The sequence below is a fragment of the Netta rufina genome, assembly GCF_964035555.1.
Source record: "Netta rufina genome assembly, chromosome: 4".
NCBI lineage: Eukaryota > Metazoa > Chordata > Aves > Anseriformes > Anatidae > Netta > Netta rufina.
Window position 1 is genome coordinate 52,347,883 of NC_140127.1, and position 17,920 is coordinate 52,365,802.

At 38.9% G+C, this 17,920-nt stretch overlaps 1 protein-coding gene across 1 annotated transcript; it reads right to left on the minus strand.

Moving 5' to 3' along the window:
- Window positions 1–1,123: 1,123 nt before the first annotated feature.
- On the minus strand, window positions 1,124–14,721 carry TMEM33 (transmembrane protein 33). The gene is made up of 8 exons (XM_084286864.1): window positions 14,642–14,721; window positions 14,488–14,552; window positions 13,417–13,511; window positions 12,808–12,995; window positions 11,781–11,848; window positions 10,853–10,986; window positions 8,935–9,018; window positions 1,124–7,271 (listed from the first exon to the last, which is right to left on the minus strand). The coding sequence occupies exons 2-8, from the start codon at window positions 14,542–14,544 to the stop codon at window positions 7,142–7,144; spliced, it is 756 nt and encodes a 251-aa protein (XP_084142990.1). The 5' UTR covers window positions 14,545–14,552; window positions 14,642–14,721; the 3' UTR covers window positions 1,124–7,141.
- Between the last annotated feature and the right edge of the window lie 3,199 nt (window positions 14,722–17,920).

The following is a 17,920-nucleotide window of genomic DNA, read 5'->3' on the forward strand; positions in this document are numbered from 1 at the left end:
CAGACATGCATAGGAACATGAGACAGGAGAAAGCTTCCAGTATCATCAGCCCTGGTCTCCTGTTACTGCATGTCATACAATCTTGCATAAACAAATCAAACACCAGCTTAAAAGCAGATTGTTTTTTTTGCCCCCCAAAAAATTAAGAAAAAAATTTGGTTTAAGGAATATGAAGACAGCTTGTGTAATACTTTTGAACGTACAAAGATGAGACATTAAAAGCACTTACACAGAGCAAATATCTTTACAGAAGTATTTCCCTTACAAAAGGTGTAGTGTTCTGCAAAGAGAAGGCTGGCAGTGGTGGTTTTTTTTTTTTGTTTGTTTGTTTTTTAAATCAAACAGCAAAGTGCATGAACATATTTAAATGAAAAACAAAGAAAAATACTATATGCTTTAAGTTACTTATCTGCTGCTGTAAGTATACATGTAAATACACAACGTCAATCCGCAGCACATAAACATTGGGGCAGAGGTAAGCAACCTGTTTAGCTGCAGAGTGATGGTAAAAAATGAAAGAAGTATGAATAGACCCACTGGACACTTCAGAAATGCATGCTAATCTGATGCTTGAAGCTATTTAGTATTTAAGGTTTCAAAATTCCTCTGTATTATACACTTCCAGCAGTGTTGTGATGCCATGGACATGCCATAATTCAGAAGTGTTTAAGTCAACTTCAGATTCCCACGTGCTATTACAAATAACTGCTACGCCCTAGCTAATGATAGCTTTGGTCAGACCCTAGCTTAAGCTGCTATAGTGGAAAGAAATCGTGTTGAAAATGGTTGCAACAGGCACATTTCAAAACACAGTTTGGTCAGATTTTCTGGACAAAAGATGCGAATCTAAATAATACAAATTCAGAAGTGTTAAAGTGTATTTGTTCTGTACCTGTCTTCGCACACTGAAGTGAACATATACCAGGACAAAAAGCCTTGGATGTGCACATACACCATCTTTGTCTATATCACCAGTATAAAAAGGTAACAAAGCAACAAGAGAAAAGCTTAAAAAAGCCAAGAAGCCCAGCAGTAACATAGGCCATAGTAAATCTTTATTTCTCTGCTTTTCCGCTACAGGAGCCTCAAACATAATGGACAGGAACACAATCCCACAGCAGCTTTTTCCATTTTAAGTAGACCAAAATCAGCCTGCCTGCTCTCATACAACACAGCAATCTGAAGATGTTATTCCAATGGTATTTCAATACAGCATAAATTAGCCTATTTACAGCTAGAAAACTTAAGTACCGTCCAGAGGATACCAATGTCATAAAACCACGAATGGTAATTTGGGGTCTGTGAAAGCTAGAGCACTCCGTAGTGCACCTACACCATCATCTCTCATTTCATAGGAAAATCAAGCTGAAAATATCTTGACCAACTGATGCACCATCTTCATCCAACAAGCTCTTGATGTTCACTTCTGCACCAATCATGCAGATTCATAGAAACACACATCACAAATTAAAAATGCCATGATCCTCACTTATTACCCAGGAAACCAGTTTCCTCTTCCCACATAGGAATCTGGACTGCTCTAATGCTTGCCTCACAAGCAAGGTATCAGGGTCAAGCACATGGGACTCTGGATAAAGGGTGAACTCCCATTAACTATTGTTTTGTTTTAAAAGCAAGGTCTTTTGTGACTCCTTAGAATATAATCTACACTGATGTTTCTCCAGAACTAGCCTAGATAAAAGAAAACCTGTATGATCTGAGCTGGGGTTGAACAGAAGTCAGCTGTTTAACATGCCATCATAAATGATCTACGTCTAGCCCACAAGAGGATAACAGTCACATTTTTAACTATACTGGCTCGTGATTTTACTTACTTCTTACAGAAGAGATTATTCAACAGATATAAATTCCAAGTAATCAAGTATTAGCTGAGACCAGATTTCAGATCAGCAGTTGCTCTTATTTAGCTATGTGTCTATGATTATATCACAAAAGTAATCTACCTGAAGATTCACAGAACAAGACAGAACTCCTGCCAAAAACGCAAACGTACAGGTAAGTTGCTCTAACACCTGCACCAAAATACAGCAGTAAACTGAGCACACAGGTAAGTTTCCACAGAAGTTGGTGTTACATATAACAAGTGTAAAGGAGAATAGTTCCAGTGACTGAAAAAATGGGGATCAGCTTTTCATTTTGATATGCAGCTTGACATTTTTCTCTAGAAAATTAAATAAACTGCAAAAGCTCACTACATCCTGCTCTGTTCTAAACAAAACAAAAAACACCCAATGCACACCTAAAACATCTGGCATGTAAAGCTTTTGGTCAGGAACTCAAACACAGAAATCTAAACTAAAACAACAAATGCAGTTTTGCAATGTAACATCAGTAGTATTTTAAATCCAGAAAAAAATATACAATTTGATTTCGACAACATCAACAAAACCATAGCTGTATCAATACAGAAAACAATTTAATTTGTTTTGAAATAAATATTTGACATACAAAGCATATACAGTGAAAAAGGGTCACAATAAATTACAAATGGAGTTACTTGCTCATTCGCTGAGAAAAGCCCTTGATATTTCCAATTTCATACCATCAAATTTATCATTCTTGCTGATTTAAGCACAGCACTAAACAAATATGGATCCCAGTGCTTTCTTTCACAGGTACTGGCATGGATAATTTACTGCAGTGATCCAATTTGAAAATCAGTAGGGACCAGTAAATCGCTGCATAAAAGAAAGAGCGAATGAGGTGCTTTTTCCTTAGTGTCAGCAGCCTGCTATTATTATGTTTATTAGATTTTCTTGAAAGGGCTTCACATTTTCTCAAATATGCAGGAGAACTATATTTCCCCTCTGAGCCTTACATTAGCATTTTGTGCCTCAGTCCTTGAATACAAGTAAAAGATGAATTTTTCAATTCATTTTAGAAGTTTGTGCCATCTGGATGGCACCAAACTAAGCAATGAAACTCCCTTACCTGTACAATATCTGCTATTATCGCAGACCTAGCTTTTGCAGAAAAGTTAATAACTAATGCTGACAGTTTATAAAAAAAAAAAAAAAAAAGGTATTTTTGAATCCACATTTAAGAATAAATTCAATTACATTATCCATACTGATAATGCATCTTTGCAATAAAGAATTGCTTAAGGATCTATCCTTAAAAGATTATTTAAAAATGAAGGCTTACACCCTGTTAAAAGTTACAAAGATACCGATCTATTTATATATATAAAATATGAGCCACAAATATGTACACTGCAGCAATTAAAAGTTATAGACAACTGCAACAGATCAGCACACCCCATTAACACCTGGCACAGGAAAGTGCTCGTGATCTCATTCTGTCACATATTTCTTCCCTCAGCAGAAAAGGGAAGACACCAGGGGCCAAACCTAGCTCTCGCACATAGGAAGCGATTTTTGACAATAGAAGCTGTTCTAGTTTGATGGTCTTTACCAGCCTTAATCTGAGCCCTGCAAGGTACAGTACCTTTTGGAAACAGGACCAAGTCATACATGATACAGAAACAAATCGGTCTCCCCAGCGCCTATCCAACTTTAATTTTTTTCCCTGCTCTGCCAGAGCTCTTGTATTGCCCCAGGCAAGTGAACTTTCCTCCCTCATCTCAGTTCCTGTCTGTAAAATGGGCAAGAACTCTACTTACTCATTAACAAGGGATCTGTACAGCAAACGTTGCAAGGTGCCTAATGATAAAAAGGTCCAACACAGTTAGCAGCTCAAAAAATGTCAGAACAAGTACTGGCTCATGACTATAATAAAGTTCATTAACATGGAACTTAAAATATTGACAAATATTGCTCCCTTTGAACATCCATCACGGAACAGTTAGCATTTCTGCTATGAATGGAACAAAACATAACACTGACAGCACAAAGATGATCATGAAAGATTAAAATTAAAAGACAATAAAGAAAAGGATAGATGTAGTAGTGGATTATTTTGTTAAGGAATTTAAACTGGCATTAGCTGCTCCCAACAGCCCCAATTGGTCCTGATGCTTTATTTATCTGTAGGTGAGAACAGACAAGTGTTATGCTGAATATCACTTCAACAGCAGGCTTGTGCACAGCAAGAGGTGGGTCTGCCCAGACTTATCCAATAGCACTTTGACTCGTGAAATGTTAAGATGATTAAAACAATGACCAGTGTGATTTATGCTAGTGGAAACATCCACTGTACAGGTAGGCAACATTTCACTAGGACAAAAGTTCTTCTGCTTTGTATTTGGGGGTCACAAACATTTTACAGTCAGCTGGAAAATTTCTCTGACTTCTGTTACAGCCTTTGCATCACAGCTAGCTGTTGACAGCAAAGCAACACACACACAGAAAAATCTCAAGCTGCTCAAGCTGCCAGGACACAACCAGCATTTCATGTGCTAACTTAGTTGTTAGTAGGGAAACAGGCACAAGGACAGTGTGTTTTTGCTAGCCTTGAGAAAATTTGCGTCTTATCACTTAGGCAGCATAAGGCTACAGAACATAAAATCAAAGTTGATGCAGAGTGCAGGTCAGTTGCCCAATTTATTTTGCTTTTAAGTTCTTCTTATCCCATTGTTCCATATTTTTGTGGTACAACAGTCAGGTAAGTTTTAACAGGCCACAAGCAAAATCCAGGCCTCAATTTTGTCAAGCAGCTCTTGGCAAAGCCAAGAATATAATACTAGACAAATCAGCTTCCATTTATGAAAATATTCCTCCTCAATCCATTTTTAGTACCACTTAAAGAAAAACTGCGCAAAAGATTCCATATCCACATTTAAACTCTTACTTCATGACACTGTCTTCCAACTCTCTACTTACTGCAATCTCATTCACTTATTCCTTTTAAACATCCTTGCCCATTCAGAGTTGGATCTGACTTAACATCCTTCAGTTACAGTTGCAATACATCATCTCCAATTTATACTAATTTAATAATAATAGCATACAGTTAAAGGAACAGTAAACCACAATTGTAACAGCAGTCTTAGACCACAAGCACTGGCTCAGATGAAACATGTCACTCTCCTTAAAGGAATTAACAAAGCATTTATTTGCCTTCCATTCCCAGTATGGGGGGACCAATTTGACAACCAATTTAAAAATCAGCAGAGGGCTGAACAGAACCTGATGTCACTGCCCAAACATACTATGTAACATGAAATAGGCTCTAGAACAGTGCTGAAGAGTTGAAATGGTCAGAAATAGGTCTAGATTTCTGCTCTGATACCATTACTACAGTGCTTATTCATAGGTTAAGTTTTGAAACAAAGTGTCATAAATTTTTGCATTTTAGAAGGCAAAAATTTCCCATAAAATGATTTAGAGGTGCATAAGACGCTGACTATGTCTCATGTCAGAAGCCCCAGTGGGAATAAGAGAACATGCACACATACGCACAGGACTGCATTCTGCTCAACTTCCAGGTTCGAGTATCAACATGTTCTGTTAAACAGAAAATAAACTTGAAGAGCATAGCAAGTTACATTTAACACTCCTTTATTTGTAGTAGAAATTTTAGTTTTTATAAAATCCTCAAGTTACAGGATATACATATATTGGAACTTGTTGCAAGTCTTAGCAGCTGTAGAGCAGTACTGCATGCAATTGCTTCTGCAGTATGCAAGTGTTCTATAAATAGCTAATCACGTTCAGAGAGCAAGATGAAAAGTCAAAGAGTAACATATTCAATTACCAAAAAACAGGTCTTTATCAGTACCAAGAGGTTGAGCAAAAAATGAAATAAGTGTATAAATACACATCTCTGAACTAGCACACTAATACAACTGAAAAGGCTGAATGATATCCACATCACAAAAGATAACTCAATAGTTACATAAAATACTTTGCATCAAGACTGTTTGCAGAAGTGTTTCATGTAAGACTCCTCCAACAAAGGGAGAATAGTGAAGCACAGTACTTTACTATTTTTACAAAAGGCCAATGAATCCCACTTAATTGTATGTAATTAGAATATTAACATAAACTACAGAGGATTAGGCAAATACTTTGCCTTGGATTTATGGAAAGGCATTGTATTTGGACAGATAGTATTCTTTTTCCATGACCTACCTTCCAGCTGTTGGGTGAATGCATAATCAGCACTCAATTTAATATTCACTTCTGTACTTATGACTGATCTGAAGGCAGCATCATAAAATGGATTTACGCCAAAAAATCCCACAGCCATTTGTTTCAATAGCTGCCTGAATAGGTGCAATCCTTTATGCAAATTTCCCATCATGATGAGTCTCAGAAACTGGAAGAACAATTTATATAGAGCTAGCTACAGATTAATTTTCTAAAGAGTAGACATGCTTGAATTACCACAGTCTCACATTTGTGTAGACACAAGAACACATCCGCAATGATTCTCCAAAAGTTACTACATTTACATTGATTAGTTCACTTAAGAGATGGTTAAAAGTTTAAGCATTACATCTTTGTCTGAAAAGCCTCCAGGTCAGCAATTTGGCTTGGTAAAACATCTTGTTATGTCAAGATAGCTGTTTTCCGTGGTCAGTCTTGAGATTTCTCCCAACAACCTAATGCAAAACTATCACAAGGTAAAAGCTTGGAAGGGTTATCTTTAAGTAATGTTAACAGAAATAGGCTCTCCTTCAGAAAGAGTGTTAACTATGCCAGTTTGACAATCTTTAATTTGTTTTGTTGAATTCAAAGTGGGATGTAATTTTATACCAAATATAGTAATTTAGACAAAGTAATTCTACAGATACATTTAATAAGCAGAAGAATACTGTCCGAAGTGTACTGCATAGGTATGTGCACCAGTGCGACCTACTGGAGACCTCCTACTGTAGCGATGCTTCCAGTTAACGTAAACCTACAAAGCACAAACTTAAAATTTTTTCAATGTCCAACAACTCATGATTTCTAGAAAACAATTCCATAAGACTGGGCATGTTTTAGATATATGCAGATACTTTCCCCCCCTCACACCAATTAGCAATATAGCACAGTAATTTTAAGTTTCCATGACTTGCTTTTGATATGCTAAATTTTATATTATCTCCAAGAAAAGCATATACACGTTTTTATACAGCCTGGAGTAAGATCAGTGTAAAACCAGGAATTTATAATCATCAGCAGAAGTGCCAGCTGCTCATAATGTTCACAATAGATGAGTGTCTGAAATTCAACTATGCAGCAGTTGGTGCCAATCTGCTTATAAAGGAAATGCTGCTGAGACATAGTCTTCTTACAAAAACAGGGCATGAGGGCTTCATTATTAGGTGTTCAACAACAATTCTCAGCTCGGTGAACAGAGTCCTGAAAAAAAGATTTAATCATACTTAAACATTGTATTAAAAATGCTATAGCATTTACCAGAACTCATATCTAAATGACTAAATCTAATCTAAACTCTAAATCTAACTCTAATTTATCTAAATAAGTGACTTTATTTTCTAAATAAACAAACTTAGAAAACACATACATAGAACTTGCTAACTTGAAGTGATATCAACTCAGTGTTGCAGCATCTTGCAAGAGCTTCAGAATTCTCGTACTTTAAACATTAATATTTTAAATCAACTTTAATTCAGCCACTTCCATTGGAGGACACGGAAACAGCAGAAAAATAAAATCCCACATTCAAGGAAAAAAAAAAAACACACCACACTGGGGGAAGGCAGGACAGAGGAGTGATGCTTTTTCAGAAGTACCATAAGAGTTTGGGAGGCAATGGAAGTGGTGTGTTAGTGCTGTTTCTGACTAGAATGCAAGAACCCCACACTCTAGAACCAACTCTAAGAGACAAACCTGAGAAGAAAAAAAAAAAAAAAAAAAAAAAAACACTTATAACAGTATCCTCACTTAAAACTACAGAAATACCATCAAACAACTGGGAGAACAGTTTGTTTGGGCAACCTGGTCTAGTGGAAGGTGTCCCTGCTCCTGGCAGGGAGGTTGGAACAAGATGATCCTTAAAGGTCTCTTCCAAGCCAAAACATTCTCTGATTCCATGAAGTTATTCTTAGTGCACAACCAAACAATATATATATATATTAACCAAAAAAATAAAATGCATTCATAGATTTGTTGTTAAAAAATACACATAAGACTGAACAACTGATTTCTTACAAAATAGTAGGGAATAGGAAGCAATCAAGCTTATGATTCTCTGACCTGTCTTGGCATACCACAGCATCAAGGCTGCTTCCTTGGTACTTTATCAAGCCTTTTTCTAATCAGGCAGTTATCAGACTGGAAAGTACATTCATGAAATCTAACGTTATGCAAAGCTTGTCATGAGAAAAAAAAAAAACAAGAAAGCATTGACCTGATCAAAACCTCATAGAAATATTTATAGTTTCAAAATTTAAAGCAATGGAAGCTGGTCAAGCCAATGCTAATCAATAAGGCTTTATTTCAATTATAATAAAGCTGATTCACAAATCTAACTAAAGGAGGTAATTAACATGTTTTAGATCATACATATTTAAGATCTTTTACTTCTTCAGTTGATGTATATCAAACAAGTTTGTAAGTATCTATTCTCACGTATGGTTAGTCCTAGATAGGCATGGAACCTAAAAATAAGGATGTGGTTCTGATAAGTGGTTGCAGAACAATGAAAAAGACTTTCTTCTTCCAAACTTATTTCCCCCAAAGCACAGTTTTAATTATACAAGCATGTTTTGAAAACTCCTATTCAATGATAGTACTACACTCCAGAAAAGTTCAGCTACATAAAATAAGCATGACCTTGAATCGGGTGTGGTAGGGTTTTGACATATTTTGTGGTTTTTAGTTGTGGTTTTTTTTGTTTGTTTGTTTTTTTTAAAGCTATCCAAGGTATATTCTGTATTCTACAGTTACCATTTGCACATTTACTATTAAGAGTTATGCATCCATTGCAGAAAGAAAAAATTCTGAATGCCTGAACACTACACCATTAAATACTAACTTCCAAAATCAATTTAATGCTTACCGACAGTATGGATTTCGCCGGGAGGAGTAGCGTAATGTTAGAAACCTATAGTAAATGAATGGCTGGAGCAGACTCCCCTGACCACTGAAAGAGAACGGAGAAGCAGAGCTTAATACCAGTTTTAAAAAAGGTCAGGATTTACCATAATAAAAGCAAGAAAACTATTTCAGTGAAAAAAAAGCGAGGCTATGGCCATATTTATTCAGATAATCTAGATCTGACAACAAAATATATACATAAACATGCCTTAACAAAGGTAAAAGACGTACAGAAATGCAGTATTACAGTTTTCGTATTTGTTTTATAGGTAAACATTCTATACACCTCACTTCTGGTGACTAAGAGTAACCAAAGTAACAGTGAGGCCAGTCTAGTATTAAGAAAACTAATGCTGGACAAGTATGGACATTGGCTGACAGTAATACTCCTGTTACAATGAACTCTTCCAGCCCTAAGCATAGCACTTTGAGAGTCTGGACCATATTTATACTATCTTTTTTAAAAAATTCAGAAAACAATGGAAACTGTATGTTTTGAGATATAACAGTTAAACTTATCAAACTGTTTTAGTTACTCTGAAATTAGGTCTTTATACCTTACAAAGCTGCTGTTCCACGTGACAGTACTGCAAACCATTCACAAAATACAGAAATACCTTGAGTTTAATTGACTGAAGCTTCTTTATATAATGCAATATTAAAATTGTGTCAAATTGTACACTGCATCACAGCACCAGTAGCTAGCTCCTTCAAATATGAACAGTATCTTTAGCCAGAATATAAAAAATAAAGCGAAAAGGGAGATGGGCTACAAGGGCAGGGGAGAAGTCTTTCATCTGTATAATATTTACAAGCAATTTAATATGCTTAGCAGCTTGAAGAACAAAATTTTCACTGTAGCTGCATTTAACCTTTATACTATTTTATCATTTAGTATACGATCTCTTAAAAGCTTCAGAATCTACTAGGTAGCTTATCAAGTAGCTACACTTCACATGCTACGTTCTCCATAGAGAAAAAAAACAAAACAAAACAAAACAAAACAGATCTCCCCAAAGTTGTAAAGCACTCTCTGTATCCAGTATCTAACATTCAAGTATCTGTCAGTTGGTAAGTTGCCTTAAAGCGTAATAGAATCCATCAGGGCTGAAGCACTGAAGGGTTCAGCTGACATGTCATAAGATGCAGACAAATTATGTTTCTGTCAACTTCCAGGAACATAAAGCCTTCCTTCTGCTGCCTTTGAGACCCCTCAGGACAAATGCTCTCACTGTGCAATGGCATACATAGAACAAAGGGCATTAATTCCTCTCCAAATATTAAAAGACAATAACTCAAACTTCAGTGATTTTCAGGTCGTTATATCTTTGTACATGTTAGAATCCTACTGAAGTTGCAATCTTAAGAGCCCTAAAATGAATTCAACAGGCTGCACAGACACAGTGGGCAAAAATAATGAATTAGAAAGAGGCAAAGGTCTCTGGTGAGAAATAACATGGGAGAAGATATAACCCACTCCTGCTTGTATGCTTCTAGCACAATGAAATTCTATGCCACTTAACCTTCTGTGATCCAATAACCAAAAATAAGAGTAAACAGACACCTTCAGTGAGGCTAAAGATCAATATTCGATTACACTGACCAACATTATACCTGCTAAACTACATAGGTACGCTTAAGTTATAGAAGTGGAAAAACTTGGATTCAATCCAACAATGTCACTCATTCTATGAAATTGAGTTGTTTCTGTATCAGAATAAATGCTGTTTGATTTCACAATGCATCAACAGCAACATCAAAGAATCAAATAAACTAAGTTCAAGCCTTAAACTATCACAAACTGAGATCCTTGTAAACCACAGCAAAACATACTTGGGTAGAAAGTTTCTCATTCTAAAAATATTTATGATGATTCTTACCTGAAGAGCATGAAAACCGTAGCTGGCATCAGAAAAATTTCATTGCAAGCAATGAATTTTAGAATATTCTGCTGATTAGCATTCAGTTTCTCTAAAAGATTTCTCAGAAAGGGCAGGCTATTCGAACCTCGTGCCTTTAAAGAAGAAAAAAGTGCCAGAAAACATACAAGTTATACTGATCTTCTCTAGCAAAAGAAATCAAAACATTAACATTTACCATTTATGACTCACTCTGGCATTTTAGGACTAGATCCTTTAAAGGGATTGAGATCAGTATTGCAAAGAAAACCACTGAAAGCGTAGAACCCGTATTAGGATAATCATTAACAATCTCAGGAGTCATAGAAGCATGAAGTTCAATTAAAAATGTGAAGTGTTGCAAATCCCTCATCCACCCATTTCAGGTCCAACTACACAGCACTAGCCAACAGCCTTATACTTATTCAGTCCACTAGGATGAAGTGCCTATGGTAGCAATATGGCCTAGTTAGGAGGTTGGAGCTATATAAAGCTGTTCAAGACGGTACACTGAGCATCAGGTTCACCTGGCAAATACTACTGTGCTTCCTAGCCTCACCCTGAAGTTTGTTATTTAACTGCTGATATAGAACATTCAACTTTATAGCACATGGTTTACCCTGAGAAGACATTGAGAAGTTTATACTCCACTGATACTCAGTAGTTGCTTCCTTCAAAGAAAGCCATCTGAAGAAAAATAATTAGCATCAACTCCAGTATATTATTAGCAAGTCATAGCAGAAGGAGCAAAACAAACCAGAAGACTTTTCAAATTCTCTGCTGGGACTCCACACTGCAATTTCACTAACTCCTCTAACATAACTGAAGGAAATCATAGCTGCAACTCCCAAACCTGCTCATAAGCCCCAAACATACCACCAATATTAATTATATACCAAATCATACTTACATCAAGAACCTTCTTTGTGTATGTGGCAGCATGAAGCAAAGAGAATAGCAGAACTGGGAAAATACTCACTGAAGCAAGCGATAAGGAAAATTAAAGGCTGCAGAAGTGCATAATTTCTCCACGATATTATGCTAACACACAAGTGATGGCTCTTTGCAAGAGGTTGGTTGGAATGAGTAATACTTGATTAAGACAGGTCTATGTCTAAGGCTGTATTTATAGCTGTGCCCTTTTCTTCTTACATCTTTTCTTTGCTACACATTTTTTATCAGCTTTAAAATCAGTGTGTACGTACATACGTGAAAGTACAACTTGCATTATTATACACCGTGCGTTTCCATTGAACTGTATTCTTTCTACATGAAAGACACGTAAGGCTATTACTTAAAGTCTATCATATATATGTAGTCATCACAGTTTTATAAACAGAGGCTGTAAAATGCATTTCATCGCTAAAGAACATGCAGCTGCCAGCAGTTCAGATTTTAGAGTGCAAGAACACAGACATTCCTCTGCCAGAGTAGGACATTAAGCGTACACATACAAAACTGCACAAAGAAGAGCTACTTCTTAAACATCAGCTTTGAAGAGCCACAGGAGTTAGTCCTTTTTGCAGACTTCATCTGCCTAGTAATGTGTCTGAAAGACCTCTTATGGAAAAACTGCATCTTTACATTCCCTACTTGTAGTAAGGAGTTGTACGTGAACCCTGTACTGGTAATAAATGAAAGCTATCAACTTCTCTGAAAGAATCACGTGAGACTAGTCATAAAATATGCTGAACTTAAGTCTCAGGAAAATACTAGAAGCCAGAAACTGCTGGCTCCTAGTGCACTAGTTACAGAGGTGATTAACCTGGATATGGATCAATCGACATAAGCCTCTCCTATTTCACACAGAGTATGTTCTAAGAAAAGCAAACATTCTATTTTAAATTATTTTTTAAAAATCATAAAACAAGTGATTAAAAGAATCCAGTTTTTAAGATATTTAAAAACATTACCAGGATGACACAAGCAAAGGATACTTGTAACAGGGTAGGAATTCACAAAGATAAGAGAGTACAACAGGTAGTGGCAGCTGTCCTCCAGCAAAGCCTGGGCCAGGAATGCCCTGCTAAGCTGAAAGTGCGGGAGCCTTTGGTGTAGTCGGAGAGCACTAGTAAGAGCATTTGCCAGCAAGGCACGCTGATAGAAGCTTGCTGCTTCATGCAACCTGCAAATCATCAGAGGAGACGTTACCATAAGAACCAAGCCCCTGCTCAGAAGTCTTTCACCCTTGAGAATTGCATCAACAATTGCACAATACCTGAAGTACTTCTATTATCGTACATAAGAACTAGTACGAAAATAAACTCAAAAATTGGTAATACTGACTTACTGACGATGCTAAAGCAACTCAATATATCATTCTGTAACTACGCAACAACAACATAGCCAATACTTTATAATTATTCAACGCATTTTCTAAACACATCAACAAGTATTTTAAGCCAACCTTTAACAAAAGCTGTACTTACAAACCAACCCAGTATACTAAATATAAATTGATCCTTACATGAAAACCACTCTATGAAAACGGAGCATAGTTACTTTGTAAATTTTTAAATACTGTTTTTCAATATTGAAGTACATACCCTAGAAGAGGCAGGACAAATAAAGCAGAGCAGTAAACCGTGAACAAGCGGGAAATCCACATTGCTGTATCCAGCTTGTTAGCCATCAGAAATTGCTACATTAGAAGAAGACAAAATGATAAAGAAAACCGACTTCCACAGAAGTTGGGATTTTAATATTTGCATATATTGAATGTTCTTCCTTCAGTGTTAAATTGCAACTCCTCCAACAACCTTGAATCAAATTATAGCTTGAAGCAAAGGGCTTATTTTCATTCTGTGTGATATTTGATTTACTCGATGTTACTAACCAGATCAAAAATAATTAGGCCACCTCAGAATCAAAAGGCTCCTTTACATTCTACAACAAAATACATTGTTAAGATCTTCCATGGAGGTAGTGCTTCAACACATACCAACGTCACTGAGCAGCCAACTTCAAAAACTTATCACGCAATGTCTTTAAACCTGACTGACTCCTGTATCTGTTGCTCCAAGGCTCGTTAGAAATATGCACTTTGTGCAACTGGGCCTAGAAATGCCACCTTTCTTACAGAGGGGAAAAAGATGCAGCAACTTAAAGTTAGCATAACCACATCAGAAGCAACAGCAGGGTTTTAAGCTACAAAATCCTGGCTTCAAAAAAACACAAGAGCTCTCAATAACGTCGAAATTCTCTTGTTAAGCTCTTCTAACCACAGGTCTCTTCACACCTTTGTATGGTCCCAGGACCAGAAGGGCCCTAATGAAACACAGCACGGTTAAGTGATTGTAAGCCTAAGAGAAGTGTCAAAACATCACCATTTTTTCCTCCATCTGTGTTCCTCCCAGCTTGCCTATCCTTGCTTCCACCTTTTTCATGCCTCATTTTGTGCTTGGGTCTGCCAGGAGCTCCCCATCCACCTTCCACCCCTCCCAATTTTAGAAGCCAGCAGCTATCGTCCTGCACCGTCTCGCACGCCAACCACGCCGCCACTTCCACACAAGCCCAACTTAAACCCAGCCACCCCCGAGCGGCCGCACGCCGCCAGCACGCTCCCACCGAGGCGGCCCGCAGAGGGGGCCGTGCCCGGGCCGGGGGCTGCTGCTTACCACGGCCCCGCCGCCGGCTCCGCCTTGCATGGGCCCGTTCTGCGTGGAGTCCGCCATGGCCGCGCCTGCGGGGAGAGAAGCGGGGAGAGAAGCGCCTCAGACGCGGCCCGCAGGGCTCGGCCCCCGGCCCCGCCGCCGCCCGCCCGAGACCCACCGCGATGGCCGCAGCGAGCGCTCCCCGCACGCCGCCCGTCCCGCCGCGGCCCTGCCCCGGATGCGGCCTGATGTCACTTCCAGCCGGCTGCCCGGCCTGCCGGGGAATGTAGGCCGCGTGACGTCACGCTGCCCGCCTCATGACGTCACAAGGCGTCGCTATGGGGTGGGGGGGCGCCATGTGTCCCCCCCCAGCCCGCCCCATGCCTCCCTGTGGGGCTGGGTGGGGCGGGTGTCCCCACACGGTGCCCCAAGCACGACATGGCGAGATGTCACCACAGGCCTACACTGAGTGGTGGTGGTGGCATCCCCACATCCGTGACACCACCACATACAGTGACATCCCCAAATACAGTGACATCCCCACATCCGTGACACCACCACACACAGTGACATCCCTGCATACAGTGACACTCCCACATACAGTGACACCCCCACACACAGTGACACCCCTGCATACACTGACATCCCCACATACAGTGACAACCCCACATCCGTGACACCACCACAGCAGCAGGTGTTCATCGCCTCACACTAACGTGGGATGGGCATGTGGGTTCTCCCTCTCACCCTCCTCCTCAAGGGTCACATCTCCTGCATGTCACTGTGTCACACAGCACAGCCATGCCATTCCCTCAGGCCCCCATTCCCACGAGGTGTGACATTTGTTTTCTCCACCCTGTGTGGTCCATAGAGGGAATGGCCTCAAGTTGTGCCAGGGGAGGTTCAGGTTGGAAATGAGGAGACATTTCATCCCAGAAAGAGCAGTCAGGCATTAGGACAGGTTGCCCAGGGAGGTGGTGGCATATGCATCCATGGGGGTGTTCAAGGAAAGGCTGGATGTGGTGCTTAGGGACATGGGTGACATTGGTGGTAGGGGGATGATTGGACCAGATGATCTTGAAGGTCTTTTCCAACCTTAGTGATTCTGTGATTCTATATAGACCACACACCATATAGACCACACTCCCCACCTGCTCCCAGCGGGGTGGTAAACAGCAAGAACATTAATGCTTGCTGCAATGCTGCTCCAGGGAATTTTTTACCCACTGAGGGCCTAACAGGCTTTTCAAATCCATTTAGCAAGACGCATCAGTAACACACAGCCTGGTGCTATGCCTTAGTGATGTAAATGGGAATCACAAGGTCGCAGAGCCTAGGCAGGACGTGCCCCAGTCCTGCATTACTAACAGGGTCACATCGCACAGCAGTGATGCAACCTGCAAATTAACTGTCACGCCGCCTCAGGCTGTAACCGTGTGTTTTGATGTCATTGGTTCCCTGTCATGTAAAAAGGCAAAAAGGGAGCTTCTTCAAAGCTGTATGCGCCCCAACATTCATGCTGTGAGCAGTACCAAATTAAAATGCAGCAGCTTTGAAGTGAGTTTCAAAAATCATTAAACTTTAAAGCTAAAGAGCTTTAATCAGCATTTCAGATATGCTTGTCCTTGATGTGAGGACTGAGCTGGATAGCACAAAGCACAAGTCTCCTACTCACTCTGTATCATGTAGCGTATCCCATTTGCAAGTTCTTGGAAAGGATTAATGCTCCATTCATTACTCTGTCCCTTGTCTTAATATTGATTTTTTTTTTTACTTGATCTGTGCCAGATAGCCATGCAAACACGATTCTGTGCCTGGTTAGAGGTCTGTGAATCAAGCATTACTCTGTTGAAGTGGCATCTAGCAAAATAAGACACAGCCTATGCCCATGCCTTTGCCTTTTAGCCTCTGTAGCTTCCTGTGGTTTGAACGCCAGGGTTTCTCACAAGGATGTGCCACAGGTTCCCCCTCCTGGTGACATGGATTCCAGAAACACAAGCCACCTGCTCAAGTTTCTAACATTCCCAGATGCTTTTAATTACTCTTTAGCAGCAAAAAGATATTTTTGTGTGTGTGACTGAGGCTGTTGGAATCAACATCTGCAATCAGCCTCATTTCTGGTTTGTGAAAATTAAACTTGAAGATTGATTGGAAAAGACTCGAGAAAGCATCTGGAGAATGTGTAATGAAATGTATTGTCAGGGAAGGAGTGAAAGAAGAGTCAGCTGATAGGGACTCTAATATCATAACAATTACATGCAAGCTAAGGCTTTAGGCTAATCAACACGTTTCAAATTGAAGACGCAGAACCTGATTTTTCATTTAGTTTCCCAACCACTCATCTCGTGCTCAAGTGGCTGCAAAGCAGGCACAAGAACTACCTGCTACTTGGGGGGCATTCTTCTACAGGTGGAGGACACTCTGTGGGTAAACAGCACTTGAGAATTAAAACAGTCAGAGTGTCTACAGGGTGTTCTCGAATGTGTAGTTAGAATACCAGCACACACTTATGTTAAACTGAAATTAAAGCTTTGAAAGGTGACCCCTGTAAATTAACTATTTTGAGATTATTTTCTCTGTTATAAAGGAAAATATTAACATACACAGATTTATTTAGGCAAAGCAACAACATTGAAATCCATATTGAAGACCATCAGAAATTTAGCTCAACAAAACTTAAATGTCAAAAAGGGCAAAGAAAAAAAAAAAACACCTTCTGATGAGTCTTCAAGATTATATGCTTCTTAAATTGGCCTAGGATGACAAACCCTTGTAGTTGTCAGGAATGCTTGTTTATTCCTTAGCATTTGTAACTTAAGGATGACTGAATGTACGCACATACAAAACATTCACTTCTGGGGACTGTTTTGCTGTCTGTCTAGTGTCATTTTAGTGTCATAACACTAAATTTTATGTTCTGTTTTTGCAAAAACTGTCTTTCACAGATCCGCCTTAATTTAATTTAAATAGAATGTTATTCTTTTATTTATTCCTAAAATATAATGGCTTAAAAAGTGCCATACTGAAACAAACTTAATTAGGAATTAGGAAATTTAACAGGAAATATTACACTTGTGTCTTTACAGCTGAGAAGTTTCCTTTGTTTTGTACCAGTTGTTCTTTTCCTGACTTTCCCCCTCACTTTCATTCTGTGTCTGTCGTTACTTCTTGTTCAATATTGTCTTTTTTGTTGAGCGATTTGGACCACAGTACTCTCCACTTCAACTTGAGAAAAGACATTAAATCGTAGTTTCAAAAATTAAGTTTCGGCTATTGGCTTCTCCCTTTCCCAATTCTTCGCTGCTACGATATTGCTGAATGAGCAGAGAAGAGAAGCAGAAATTGATTCCCATGTTATTAGTGATTTGGTTTCCGACAGTTGTAAGGGAATTCTTTTGTACCATCAAGGCACCAGTTTGCTTACTTCTGCTTCCACTGATGATTGATTGTTCAGATA

Coding starts and splice junctions, on each gene's coding strand:
- TMEM33 (XM_084286864.1), bottom strand. CDS start 14,544: ATGGCGGACTCCACGCAGAACGGGCCCATGCAAGGCGGAGCCGGCGGC. Junction 12,996..13,416: donor TTTGTCCTGCCTCTTCTAGG/GTATGTACTTCA, acceptor GATGATTTGCAG/GTTGCATGAAGCAGCAAGCT. Junction 9,019..10,852: donor ACGGTTTTCATGCTCTTCAG/GTAAGAATCATC, acceptor GTTCTCTTTCAG/TGGTCAGGGGAGTCTGCTCC.